The 15,029-nt window shown below is 43.4% G+C and overlaps 1 protein-coding gene across 2 annotated transcripts in view; it reads right to left on the bottom strand.

Annotated features, from left to right (window-relative positions):
- Positions 1-13,774, bottom strand: part of Ddx31 (DEAD-box helicase 31) — a 64,614-nt gene extending 50,840 nt beyond the window's left edge. The window contains exons 1-6 of one of the 2 annotated variants that reach the window (XM_087182701.1): positions 13,699-13,774; positions 12,786-12,829; positions 10,611-10,675; positions 3,929-3,973; positions 2,679-2,720; positions 1,836-1,900 (exon numbers count right to left, since the gene is read on the bottom strand). In XM_087182701.1, the coding sequence (XP_087038827.1) occupies positions 1,836-1,900; positions 2,679-2,720; positions 3,929-3,973; positions 10,611-10,649 (191 nt within the window). In that variant the 5' untranslated portion in view covers positions 10,650-10,675; positions 12,786-12,829; positions 13,699-13,774. The other variant, XM_021261810.2, reaches the window with a different exon arrangement.
- Between the last annotated feature and the right edge of the window lie 1,255 nt (positions 13,775-15,029).

Genomic DNA, 15,029 nt, shown 5'->3' with positions numbered 1-15,029 from the left:
TGGTAAGAGAAAATAAATCACACAGGGCTGTAGCAACAGAAAACACGTGAAAGGGGCGGAGGACACAGATGCACTTCCTGCACATGTGGTACCAGACGGTGACAAGGGATAAAAGGAGCTCCTGAGTCACCCGAATCTACAGAGTGCGCCTGTTCTGGTCTGAAACTACAGCAAAGTCATAGAGCCTTTACTCTGGAAGGTGTCTTAGCCACATCACCCAACACTCCCTGTCTGATAGCAGACCCTTTAGGACACTCCAGACATGTGGATGGTCCTCTGGTTGGTCCCTGAAGGCTCCTGCGCCAGGGAACACCCTAACCAAATGAGCTTTTCGGTACCAATGAGCTCTAACTACTAGAATGCTTGTTTCTTGCCTTTTTTTTTTTTTTTTTGGTACCAGGGATCGAACTCGGGTCCTTGCACTTGCGCAGCAGGTGGCGAAACCACTGAGCTAAATCCCCGGCCCATAGAATGCTTGTTTCTTATAACGAACTCTTGAGCTAAAATCCATAAAATGGGCCTAACTGCCCCACAGAGCATGTAGAATAAGTCTAATTTCTTACTCCCCAAACAACCATTATCCCATTATTCTATGGTGGCAGACATAATCATTAGCTGGCTCTATTTTCTAATTTTCCTTTCAGTAAAGAAAAACCATGTGCTTATGTGTTAGCAAAGAGATAAAAGGACAAAGGGAATGGGCAAATCACACAAGTGTCATTGGAGGAAGGCGCTATGACCATCTTTGTTCTTGCTGGCAAGAAACTCTAAGTAATGGCTGGAGCTCCAACAATTATCCAAGACTAAGGCAACCCTGAAAATGAAAACCTCCCACAGGGCCACAAAAAGAAGGAGCCAGGGTCCTGACACTGAAAGGCCAAGCCAGCCCCAGTCTGGTTCCATCACACTTTTTTTTCCTTTCTCTTTTGTGATACTGAGGACTGAAACCAGGCCTTCAAAATGAGCTCCATATCCAGCCAGCCATTTTTATTTTGAGTCAGTCTAAGTTGCCCAGTGGAATTCAAACTCGTGACATTCCTTGGTCCCCCTCCATGTAGGGATTACAGGTGTGTACCATAGTGCTCAGACTTCTTGAATGCGAAAGAAAAAAAAAAAACTTCTGCACTGCTTGTGCCACTGCTATTTTCACTGTTATTATTTATCCTAACCAATACTTTCAGGTGTCAAATTTTATACTGACTCTTCAGTTACAGGCTACATGCAGAGTTGGGTATAACTACTAAACATTTGGGGTTTTTTCTGCTTTTTTTTGGTACCGGGGATCAAACTCAAGGCCCTGCGCTACTACTAAATGTTTTAAAAAGACTGCAGGGCCGGCGATTTAGTTCAGTGGCACTGAACCTGCCTGGCAAGCCCAAATTCCTGAGTTCGATCACTGGTATGGGGGCGGGGTGGGGGGCACAGACAGTTTGGGATTTACCTGTTGCAACAATTTTCTATAGACAACATAACAAGTTCTAACACAGATGTAGGAATGAATGAATCTGGGTGGCAAAAACAAATTGCTGAGTCTTATATAGGCTTGTGATCTTTTTTTAATAAGCCAATCAACAAAACCACAAGCTCCCAATGTACAGAGAGCCTCAACCAAGTGGGGTGTTGTAAACAAGGAGGGCTGTGGGTGCCTGGTGGACAGCCATGAGGAAGGTAACAGAACCATCACTAACCACATCAGGGGAACCTGTTCGTAGGTTTGTCATTATTTCAAAAACAGCTGTCTAGGGGTGACCACCCCTCCTCCTGCCCCAAAGTCCAGGGATCAGGAGACACAGTCAGATTCCAAAAAGAATGACCAACAGCAAACCTCCTCATACCTGGCTTTTTCTGATTTTCTCTTCTCTCCGCCCATCAACACTCCAGGCACAATCCAGGTGAATGGCTATGGAAAGACAACAGACCAACATCAGTGTAAAGCGCCCTTGCCTAAATCACTAGACCTCACACAAGTCAGGCAAGAGGAACGATGCAGGTCCCACCTGTGTGTTAGTGTTACTGTGCACAACAGTTCGTGGGGACTGCCACACCCAGGGTTAGTATCAGCAATAACTGCAATTACGGCCACTAACTGTGATTACAGCTTCCAATAATGTAGGACAAACCAGCATAAGTGTCTTAAACTGAGTCAAGTAGCTCCCCTACCCTTCCCCATGGAACCTGACTAGAGAACAAAGCCCAGTAACTCTACTGCCTTTGGGAGGAGGGTTAAGACAAAATCCAAACAACAGCTCTCCTAACTCCCTACCCCTGATAAAGGACAGATCAATTCGTGATCTAGTTTGGTGGGGTGGCAGGATCTGACTCTAAAACCTTCTCTCTTTTCTCTCTTGAACAAACCCTACTTGCAGCTTTTTCTTGCGTTCCACTGGCTCACCCGAGGGTGCTGCCTGTTTATCTCTGTACGCTGCTAGCTGGTGACTATGATGAATAGATTATAGGACTTTAAGCTGTGGGAAACACTGGTAATTAGCTAAGCTAAAATCAATAGTCACTGAGGTTTAGATCGGTAAAAGCCTGCAAACTATACCTACAGAAAGCAGACATATCCAGGAAAGAGGGAAGTAATAATAAGTCCTCTTTTTTTGAAAATAAATACTTGTGTATTAATCTTTCCTCAAAATGTCAGAAAAAGATAAAAATGAACTCATGCCTTGTCTTACCTTAAGCAGTTTCTGGACAGTGTCAAAGCTTTGTAGAGCCAGCTGAAAATATTAAAAAGTTAGACTACGAATATGGTCCCCCCCCTTTTGCTAAAGGTCATTTAACTCATTAGGATCCAAACCTGGACCTCAAGTAAAGCTTAAGGAAAAAAAAAAACCTACACACAGAATCTACTCCAGAAATACACCTCTTTCTTAGACTGGCTGTATAACCTATCAGTTTGGGAAATGAAGGTAAAGACATCACATCCATTTCTTAGACATGTACAAAAATAATGTTTTGTGCTCCCTCTGCTGGCTCAAATTCCCAGAGTGTCACATACAGAAGTTCAAATCTAGTGTTTGAATTTGGCTTTCATTAGAAAGAGAATGAAGGGTGCACTAGAGCAGTTACGCAGCAGGCTTGCCTTCGGGGATTTTGCTTAGGGTGATTTGCTGTGTCTTAGGGCATAAGATTACGCCAGGGTGTCTAAAGACTGGCAGGTGGTCATTCTCAAGTTTACAGAAACAAAACCAAAGCAGCAACTATGGTGGAAACCGGAGAAAGTGAAAATTAACATGGCTTATGACTATTCACCACCATTAAAAAGTCTCTACTGACTCCTTATCCAAGGACATTACGTACACGGTTTCTACATGTTCAGATTCCGGAAGCATCCTCGGGAAAGAGCAACTCTGCTATAAAATTTGGAGCAGGCGGTTCCTTTGCTGCACTGAGCAGAGATGGGTACCACAGAATGCCTAAGGGCTGACCTGAAACTGCACTGACACAGAGAATGGACTGGACACCCTGGCCCTGACCCTGACCCTGACCCTAAGCTGTCCCGAAGGCAAATAACACAGACCAGATGGAAGAGACCTCACCAAGAGAAGACCAACACTACTGACAAGGCTCACTTCCAGGAATAAGTGACAGCTTTACTAGCAGTGGCTTTCAAAAAAAGTTTGCTTTTAGAGCTGTTTCTATTTTTGAATTAAGTTTTAAAGAAAAAAAAACTAAAAAAGGTGATTCTTTTAACTCCTTTTAAAGGGACACAGATTTAATAATATTATTAGCTTTTAGATACCATACATACGATTTCCAGAAATATTTGAATGTTTCTCCTTAATAGGAACCAGAGGACAGTTCCCATAGCCAGGAAAGAAGTGTGTAGTCCTGTGGCAGTGGGGGACGATGGCCAAGTCGCTTTGTGTCCCCAAGACATTATGGAAGCCTGCACTTCCGACTCACACCACACCCAGCCTCTTACCTCTCTTGTGGGCACCAGCACCAGAGCATAGGGGCCATCACTTCGCTGTCAACAGAGAACGAGATGCTGTGAGTAGGGCCGAGACCCCAGATCCAGACTGACTAGCTGAGGGCGGCCAGTCACGAACCCGTGCACCGCCCCAGCATCATGGGACATCACTCCAGCAGTCCTGGCCCAGTGTAATCAGACAGACAAACACGACCCATGGACAGGAAAGAGGCAGTTGCCATCGTTAGGAGACTATGTCATTTTACTTTAGAAAATAAAAAAACCTTTGCAAATCAACTGAAAAATTACTATAAATCAGGTGCTTCAGTCAAGTATTGAATGCAAAATTAATGTATAAAAATCAATGTCTCCAATATAGAAAGTTAGAAAATACAATGGAAGGAAAAATTTCACATTTACAATGGCAGCAAGAAAGACAAAAAAGTGTAAGAATAAAAAATGTACAAAGTCTATCTGAAGAAAAATTTAAAACACCTCTGAGAGGCATAAAATACAATTTGAGTAAGTTGAAAGATGTAACTGATTCTTGGATAGGAAGATCCAATAATCTAAGTTAATTCTCCCCTAAATAAATCTATAAATGCAATGCAATTCTAACAACACCAGAGAAGTGTGTGCACACGTGCATATGCACAATATACACAACCAGAAAGACTGTTTCAAAGGAACCATGTAGGAAAAATAAATGCAAAAATAACTACACATTTATGAAAAACCTATCAGATGTTAATTTAAAGCTATAGCAGTTTAAAAAAATACTGGTGAGCCAGGGATGGTGGGGAACACCTGCAACCCCAGCACTTGGGAGGCTGAGGCAGGAGGATTGCTGCAAATTCAAGGCCAACCTAGGGTACACAGTGAGTTCAAGGTTAGCCTGAATTATAAAGCAGGACCTTATCTCAAAAAACCAAACACAAACAAACAACCACACAAAACCCCAAAAAACTGGTTCACAGAGATTGTAACATCTAGTAGTGTCTAGAACAGAATGAAAGACATAACAGAAGCCGGGTGTGGTGGCACACACCTGTAATCCCAGCATTCTAGTAGGCTGAGCAGGAGGATCAAAAGTTTGAGTATAGCCTGGGTTATTTATTTATTTATTTATTTATTTATTGTTTTGGTTTTTTTGGTACCAGGGATCGAACTTGGGTCCTTGCGCTTGCAAGGCAGGCGGCGGAACCACTGAGCTAAATCCCTGGTCCTTTATTTATTTTTTAAGAGCAGGAAAAATTTATTGAGAGAAAGATAGCTTCTAAGAGACACAGAAGGAGGACCAGAAAGTGGGTTGCCCCCCACCCCACTTTTCAAAGATGTTTTACACAGCAAAGTCACGTGGTGAGACATGTACAAAGTGGGACAAAACTGTAAGACCCAATGAAAACTTACAAGGTGGGCATGAGGTGGGGCAAAACCATGACCAAGCAGTAAGATTACAAGCATAGTCACCCAGGTAACATTGATTAATTGGGGGAGCCAATGGGAAGGCAAGTCACATACAAGGAATTTCCCATTTAGAATATCAATCACTGCTATTTATTCCTAGAGGAAGTAGTACTTCTTTTCCTTTTTATAATGCTAACCAGTGAATGTGCCTCAATGGTTCTCCATGTTGGTTCCTTGTTGTGTTTAGCCTGGGTAATTTAGCAAGACCATGTCTCAAAAAATACTAGAGGGCTGAGGATATAGCTCATTGAGAAGGCCCTGGTTTCAATCCTCTGTACCATTAAAAAAAAAAAAAAAAAATCTACGGGGAAAAAAATACAAGAGTGATTTTACTGTGTATCAATAGAGAAAAGGTCAATTACTCAGAAGTTCTTTCAGGAAAAAAAAGCTGGAATTAGTTGGCCTTTTTAGATGATATAAAACTCAGATACCAAAAAACAAAACAAGCTCGGATACCATAAAACACTGATATATTTTAGTACCTAAAATTTGAAATTTCAGAATAGAAAAACATGCCCATAAAAAAACTCAAGCTTCAAATGACAATAAAGCGGAAAAATATGCCACACCTAAGAGCAAAATGCCAATTTCCTTAACTTATAAAGAGATTATGTAATTTAAAGAGTCAGCAACTCAAACAGAGGAAAAGAGAAAAGTCATAAACAGCTAATTTATGAAAATTAAAATGTAAACTATGGCTATTACACATATGAAATGATGTCAACTTTACTCTTAAAAGGAACTCAAATTCAAGTTACAAGTGGTTTTCCCATCAAATGAGCAAAGGTCAAACAGCTGAGGGTGGGGTGGGGGGCTCCTGTGCACTGCTGGGGAGAGTGCACTCTGGTGAAAGGACTCCAAGAGCAAACCCGAGCTGGCTGGGGTGGGCATGACTGTAATCTCAGCTACTCAGGAGCTGAGGCAGGAGGATCATGAGTTTGAGGCCAGCCTGGGCAATATAGAGAGGTCACATCTCAAAAAAGGATCAACTCTGGCATTAGATATCAAAATAAAAACACAAATTCTATTTAAAGAAATTTTTCCTACAAGTACGCATGTGTGCATAAAGGAACTGTATTTTATGGACTGTGGCGTTCTCTGTACCTTACCACATTTCCTGCCACGGGGCAGGATTCTGGCCTGGCACAACCCTGCTCCCATAATGGAGGTGGCTTTTGGGCCACTGGGTGGCCATTCCCAGCTAATGGGATGCTTCTGAAATGGCTCAGAACCAATCACAGGAAAAAAGAGATTGCGTTTCATCCCCCTTACAACATCTTCTGCCACGGGGGAATATTTTGGGATGGCCCAATGCTGCGCCCATAGAGGAGGCCTCATCCTAGTACCCTCATCTGTAGCAAAATGCTGGACATAAAATAAATCCTACCAATCTTCGAGGGAATGACTCAGTAATTTATGGTATATACCCATAATGGAATAGTAGGCAGCCTCTAAAAAGAATAAGGCAGCTCTATGTAGTACTGATGAAAAACTACCCCTAAAAATAAAGGAATACAAATGAAGACACAGAGTATCATGCACCTGAGTACCAAACCAAAAAGAAAAACAAACAAGACTTCACAGGAAGCATGTAGACTCCTATGTATTTGACATGCAAAGAATATCCCTGGGAGGAGACACCAGAGGCTGGTAGCAACAATCACTGTGTCTTGAGAAGTACACTTTCCCCTTTATTGTGCCCTTCCGAGGGGAAGGGGGTGCAGGGTGACTTACTTTTCACTCAATATTCTTGGTGTTCTGAATTTTAAAAACTTTTTAGGTACATTACATCTAAATGATGATGATGATGATGATGATGATGATGACACTATTAAAAGAAACCAAAGCAATCTGATGAAGGCCCTACGTCAATGGTGCAAGACATAAAAAGTGCTCAGATGTTGAACCAAAACAATTTTAGTGTGAAGACTAAGGCATGTTTAGCAGCAAATTCAATTACAAGTACGACCTTCATGTTCTGCATGGGAAACATTTACCCACAAGGAGACAGGATTTAGAATTCAAACTGGAGTAGTCCGTACCTAACACCAACTTTCTGAGACAACACTGGAGCCCGGGCTGGGAACAGTAAACATGCCAGTACAACAGGATTACCGTGCCACAGTGTGACGTTAGAAGATTCTGACATTTCAAAAGGTGTTACTACACAGAGAAGAAGAAAGAGAAATCAATTCCTCTCAGGGCATGAGTGAGGGAAGTGCGATGGATGCGATGTGAAAAAATCACAGCCAAAGTAACCCAACGGGTGTGAACACAGAATCATCCCCTCTCATCTCATCACCAAGGTAGTCTGAGAGTCTGCCAGGTGGCTTTTGGATTTGCTGCTGTCTCCAGAGAAGTTTTTGCAGGTGAGATCACTTCGCAATGAACTCCAAGGGACCGTACTGCACATGACTTGAAATAAGTGAATTAAATTGGGGCTTGGAAAACTGCTTCTATAGAGTATTTCAGTCTAGGAGAATGATATGCTAGTGATGTTGAAAAACATCTGAGCAAATGAAACGCTGCACGGTTTGTTATTAACGGCGCTGGAAGGTCGTGTAGATAACAGGTCTCAGGGAGTCACAGGCACAGCTCCCCAACTCCGTCTTGGCCCCAGGAGACAGGCACTGCTCATGTCCTCACCCACAGGGACAACTCCACGGCAGAGAGGGAAGAAACAAACTGCTCCCGGCCCCCTCGGGGCTGGGACGGAGGGTGGCACCAGAGCACGTGCTTAGCATGCACGAGGCCCCGCATTCAATCCCCAGCACAAAGAAAGAAAATTACACTCAGACCCCAGTTTGAGCAAAGGTGCCCAGCAAACTGCACACAGTGTGCGTCATCTGATCTCCGGTCCTCAGCTGCCGATCTGTGAAAGATAGAGTTGGGCTAGAACCTGCAGGACTCATTCCAGCCCAAAACTACCCAACTCTCCACCCTGGTCTGAAGAAAATGTCCTTTACTGCAACAAGTTCTCCCGAGTACATAAGCAGAGGAGACTTCACTACACAGGTGTAATAATTTACATTTCCTCTTCTCTAACTGTGTCAGGGACTGACACTGTGCATGAATGACCTCACTGTAAATTGCTTAATAAGGAGAAAAAAATCAGTCACCTTTAGGAAACAAAATTCCTCGCTTTTCCACCACAGAGAAAACCAGTACTAACAATTTTCTAAGTGTCCTTCTGGTTTATTATCTATATAAACATGCAGGTTACCATGTATGAAACTGGAGTTACAGAACACATATTGTTTTGGAACTTGTCTTTCTTCAATGAGTATGGCAAGAACACACGCTCAAGTTCACTAACAGTAATTTAAAGAAATGTCGCTTTCAATGGCTACATAGGGTTGTATCATTTGGATGACTTGTAGAGTTTCTATTTTAGCTGATTTAAAAAATGTTTTAACCTAATTTTTAGCTCAAATGTTTTAACCCAATTTTTAAATAGCTTCAGACTTACAAAACATTGCACAAATAGTACAAGGGATTCTCATATAGCTTTCTCCCAGTTTCTCCATGTTATCAATCACCAAAGCCATAGTACAGTTACCAAAACCAGGAAATTAACATGGATTTGATCCTATTACTCTAAAAGCCTTAATCAGATTTTATCAGTTGACCTGTAACTGTCCCATATTACTATTACAATCCAATCCAGGACCAACCTTTCAAGCTGGGGTAGTTCTTCAGTTACAACCATCACACTTCCGAAGAATACTGGCCAGTTATTTTGTCCCTCAATTTCAGTTTGTCTAGTGCTTCCTTGCAATTAAATTCAGGTTATGTGTTGTTGGCAAGAACACCACAGAAGTGATGTGCCCTTCTCAGGAGGTACTAGAGGTGACACATCTTGGCTGTGCTGTAAAGTCACTGACTTCATTAAGAGGTACTGTGTGTGGCACTACTTGGAGACTATGTAAAACCCTACTTCCCCTCACAGTTATCTGCTCATGTTAGATTGGACAGTGAGGATCCAGGCCTGAAACAGAATTACTGAGGCATTTACCAAATGGTGCTTTTCTATGTCCATCACTTCTGCATTCATTTACTGGAATTCTGCCACAAGAGTTTCTCCTTCTCTGATTATGTATTTACTCAGTAACAGTGTAGACTTGTGGATATATGTTTTAGTCTAGGGACTATAAAGCAATAGTATTACTCATTTTGTCACTTGTGTATCAGGTAGGCTTGTTGCATGTCCGAACTGAAACAGCCATCCATCAGCTCCTCTGCTTTGTACACTCACCCTACTTCCTACTTCTCCTCTTACCGCTTCCTTTCAACTGACTGCACCTATGGACTTGGCTGCAGTGTGAGATGAGGCCTACGTCCATGGTCACAATAGTTAAATGACCTTCTTGGAAACCTATTTTGGCTTTTTTGGCCCAGACATTAACTCAGTATGTTTCATAACTAAAGATAAATTCTAAATAATGTTAAGTATGTGGCAGTCGAACTACCGACTCTACTAACTAGGCGCTTATTTTTACATCTACTATTGATAAACCACTGTTTTACATAGAAACTTCAGCCTTTCTGGTCAAAAGTAAGTAACACATTGGAACTTAAAACAGGAGGTTGAAATTAACTCCACATGATTTACAACAGAGACTCAAACTAAAAGCATAAATGGACAGCTGCAAATCAAATCATTTGGAGACATTTCCCAAGCAATAATTCTTTAGGAGGCCCAATGCTGGGCACTGTGGAGGACATAGAGAAAAGGCCCCTAAACAGCACAGGGGCCAGCCATGGACCTCACCATAAAAACATGGGGTGGCAGGCAGAGCATGGGCTCTGGAGCCAAACAAAGGGAGGTGGAAATCCAGTTTTACCACAACTTGTTGCATGGCCATGGTTATTTTACTCTTCTGAGCGTGTTTCTCTTTGTAAGATGGGCATCAAGTAGTACAACTTGGTGGGGGCAAGAAGGCAACATACCAGAGCAGTCAGCACAATGTCTGGCATGTGGCAAGCATGTTATATGTATTTCCTAGCACATATACAGTGCTGACTACGGTGACTGTGTAATGTACTTATTCCATCCACTCTCAGCAACATTTACACATAACATGCTATGTAATAAATGAATGAAAAGGAGGTGAAAGAACAATGCCAAGTGTAAACAGATCCTTTCAGTTCCAGTATTACCATCATGGTTCGGTTGGATGGCCACCTATTCATCATTGACAATAACACAAAGACAGTGTTTACTCACCTGTATTTTTGACTTCACTGCTTGAAGGGACTGGACCATAGGGATGCAATAGGCGAGAGTTTTACCTTTTAAGAGAGTGCAAAAGCAGTTAAAAGGGAAAGACGCTCTGCTCTCCTTAGGTAGTATGAAATTCTAGAAGGTAAACGCATATGCTACATCCAAGAGAGGTAAAAAGGAATGTCACCTCTGCCCCACCTCCTAATTTTGCTTTGTAAATTCAGTACTTCTAAAAACCATGAAGCTTTAGCTCCTTTATGTACCCAGCAACTGAGGGGATGGTACATTTTCCAAATGGCACAAAAGCTCAATGGTTGTGTATAGAAGCTGGAAAATGCCTCCTCTGAAGTCCCTCTTAACTTCTCTCATGAGTTCTGGTGGTCATGACATGTCCTCTGTAGTGTGGATGGCTAGTGTGAACCCCACAGCTAGTGCCTAGAGACAGAGGAACCATGGGAAGGCAGAAGCTGTGTCTCCACCCCCTCCAGTGGCTAGGATGGAAGGAGAAGACAGCAGCTGCCCTGACTGAGGGCACAGTCAGGCCCAAGAGGGCCAGGGGAGCAGTCTAGCCAGACAGGGCTCTGTCTCCAACAACATGACTGCATCCAACAGCACAGTATGTGCTCATGGCAGAACTGTTTTAGTACCAGAACAGTTGTCCCTACCAGAGTGGGCATGGGCAGCTGCGGCCATGGACGGTGGGATGTGGCAAAGCCACAAAATGGGTTTTGGGGAAGTAATGGCAGAGGTCAACTATGTATTCATCATTCCTGACCATAGTACTGTTCACGATCCCTTCCTTCCTTTACGTGAACAAGTTGAACAAGTTCAACAGTCTAATCAGAAGCAAGCACAGCCCACTCCCTCGAAACAAGACAGACAGACACCGCTGCCAGACACCACCCTCAGAGCCTACCAGCATGAGCGCAGGCCTTGTGTCATGGGAAGAAGGGCAGAGACCAAACAGTGACTGACCTGAGCCGGTCTGGGACCGCACGAGGGCATCTCTGCCTTTCAGCAACACAGGAATACTCTGCTTCTGAACACTAGGGCCGCCCGAAAGAGAGAACACACCTTATCTATAATATCAGCCAGCTACGTGCCCACATGGACATGCAGGCTACCTTGCCCTCTCTACTAACTGCCTGCTTAGAAGTGCTGGGAAACTTCTGGTGACTAGGACAAATCCCTAAATGGTGACACAAACCAGAGACTGGTCACTGTATTAAACTCATTTTTCAAAGAAGTGGACAAGCATGACAACGAATTAGTTACCACAAAAGTATGGTGTACTCTCTCGTCTTCCATACTAGGGAACATGGGACACAATACAACACAGGGCAAGACTTCAATGCAGAGGAGCAAAAGGATGGTTGCAAGTTAATTCAGACAGCCAGAGGCACCTGTCCATGCTCCAAGAAAATGTCATAAACACATGGAGAGATGTGTCCATGCATGTATTCAAAACCAGACAACAAAAAAGGGTAGAGAAATCATTTAAATTTGGTTGACAAAGCAAACAAACAAACAAACAAAAAATTGCTGGTGGGAGCTCCCTAATTTATTCTTCATATTCTTATCTTTACTTATAACAGCAAAAAGTGATCATTATTTGTGGTTTTTTTTGGTACCAGGGATCGAACTTGGGACCTTGCACTTGTGGAGGCAGGCTTTGGAACCCCTGACCTAAACCCTGGCCCAAAAGTGACCATTATTAACATGTACAAAAGACCGGGAAGTTAAAAAAACGATGGGGAAGTGCACCCCCACCCCCATTTTCCCCCTTTTCCATTTTCCAAGAGTTATCACTATAAAAAAAAAATCTAAAACATTATTTCAGCATCCCATTATAGCCAACCAAACATTTACTTCTTTTTAGTTGCCCCTAATCCTTTACTGCTAAGAAATGACATGAGCAAATTCTGTATTTTGGCCAAATGATTTTCAGGGAAGCACAGACAATAGATCTTCTGAATCAGCTATCTCCTACAGTTTAGAGCTGAGCAGAACTGGATGGAAATAGTCTCTCCATGTGAAAGGTGGGGAACCCGAATGGCTAAAAGCACTGTCAAGGCCTTTGTGGTCCATATCCTGGCGCTGTTTTCCAGCACCAGGACTGGATCTCATCTGGTTATACACACTTAGGTTTAAGAAAATCCAGAGTAGCCTGGCTTGTACCTGGTCATACTGGATACTTTTAGGACTGTGTTTATTGTAGAAATCTAAAAGAGAAGATAAAAAGTAAATACTTTTCTCTACAAACTTTTTGATAAAAACATATATAACAGAAACGATACAAAGGACAGAATACTGGGATTGCACTGATTAGCAGGATCGAATTCAGTTCCCCCAACCTAGTGTTTCTCACCTGGAGGGATTTTATCACCTCCCCTGATGTGTGCCAATATCTGGAAAATATTTTGGTTGATAGAGCTGGGAGGGGGTGCAATTGGCACCTAGGTGGGTAGAGGCCCAGGGTGGGCAGGACAGTCCCCTTAACAATGAGTCACCTTGCCCAAAATGTCCACTTTATTAAGGATAAAATTCTGTGCTCCATCCCTAGGCAAGAAAACCACCATCCCATGGGGCCCACCTTAAAGAGGTGCACACGCTGCGCCCACTCAAGCAAAGACAATCAAGACTTCCAAAAATTAATAATTTCCCCCTCTTCTCATCTATATTAAGTCTAGAAAACTCATTCATGACATTAAAATGAAGGAAAAGAATGCATTGAAAGTAGCCTCTTCTTCCTTCATTCTCTAAGACTGCACATCCCTTAGCAAGAAGGCAGCTCAGGTCCCCTGCCTTGGCCACTATGCCATCTGCCACCACGAACAACTTCACCTCCCCTACCCAACAATCAGGAAGCTGTGTGAAGTCTAGTTAGTGAAGTCCTGGTGCTAAACTGCATTAGGTGAGGAAAGTCTCCAGTTCTTAAAACAAGGAAACAAGGCAGGGAGCGAGCAATGACCTCTGCAAACCTGGCTTGCCCTAGCAGGAGAATGTGCCGTCACTCTGGGAGCAGAAACAGACACTGTGGACAAACGCACACACTGACCACTCAGACCCACACAGAGCCACGGGTACTCACCAGGTGTGGGTGGAGGCCCAGCTCGTGAAAAGCCTCGGGAGTGAATACTTGCTCTCGCGCCTGCTTTACCACAGGCCTGCAAAACCCAGACACCGGTGCCAATGTTAGCATAGGAAAAGGCAGAACATACATAATTCCCTCTATTCCGGAAGTGCATCTGCACCTGCATGTACCTGTCGAGTTCTGGGATTTCAGGGTTGTTTTTAAACAACGATGAAGTCTTAATGCATGGTTTCTCCTCTTGCTTTCCATCACCTGCGTTAACCGAATACTTCTTGGGAGAAAATTTTTTGTGTGACTTCACCTTGAAAGTTCTTTGAGTTTCTTTCTCACTAGTCTTCTTGGCTGAGAGAAAGGACATTTCATTCCTTCGCTTTGCTGGGGGAGCATCACTGGACACTCCGTGTTTCCTCTTGGTAGCCTTTGCTCGCTGCGTTGTTCCCAAAAGGAAAGACCAAGAAGAGATGCATTAGCTCATGAAGACAGACCTTGAAGTGAAGCCTGACTGCCCACAGAAGAACTGCAGCTCTTCCTGCAGAGATCATTATGCCCCATATGGCAAGCAACAGTTTAGGGTTTGCAATCAGATGCTCTGGCAACTTTTCTCCAAAAAGAAAAAGGGGAAAAAAAAAGACCACTGTTCATGGTAACTGTTCACTCACTCAAGACGAGGGTGAGGGTCAGGAACACAGACAGTTTCCGGCTGGTGGCCAACTACTGAGTCTGTGTTACAGGAAGCAAGCGCCCACCCTGTGAAGCGCACACTAAGTCAACCCATACCCCTAGCAACCCATCTGCTTGAGAACAGAGCATGTGGAGACTACACAGGGGACAGAGATGAGTGGGAAGCCGTGTCCCAGCTCATGCCCAGGAAGCGGAAACCTTCATTACCGCTCTACCCTAGGGCTTGGATATCTGTCCTCTCCCCTCAAGCTGCTCCTCCAGATTCAGATGGGCTGCAGACAATTGGTACTCACCGTTCCCATTCCAAATGAGAACGCTGTTCCATCCATCACTTTCATCACTGTTATTTCCAGCCCTCCTTGCCTTTCGCCTATCGCAGGCTGGCCACCATTAGGCCTGTCTTGCCTGGTGCTTATCTCCATAACAACAAAGTGAAACTCAACTCTTCTATTTTTTCTGGCCTTTCCTTCCCATTTACACAAGTAGCCAATACTTGTCACTCTGCAGTTTTGGAACAGGTTCTTTTCCTCTTTGCTTGAAATAATGGCTTGTGCTTACACACTGGCTCGCTCTAGCCATGACTGTCGGCTTCAGACTAACTTATCAATAAAAACAACAGTTCTTTTCTCCTGGCAGCCATAAATATC

This window comes from Heterocephalus glaber, unplaced genomic scaffold (genome assembly GCF_053883595.1).
Source record: "Heterocephalus glaber isolate CG9 unplaced genomic scaffold, H.glaber_assembly_v1.0 deba00001479, whole genome shotgun sequence".
NCBI lineage: Eukaryota > Metazoa > Chordata > Mammalia > Rodentia > Bathyergidae > Heterocephalus > Heterocephalus glaber.
This window is presented reverse-complemented; position numbering and strand designations above follow the sequence as displayed.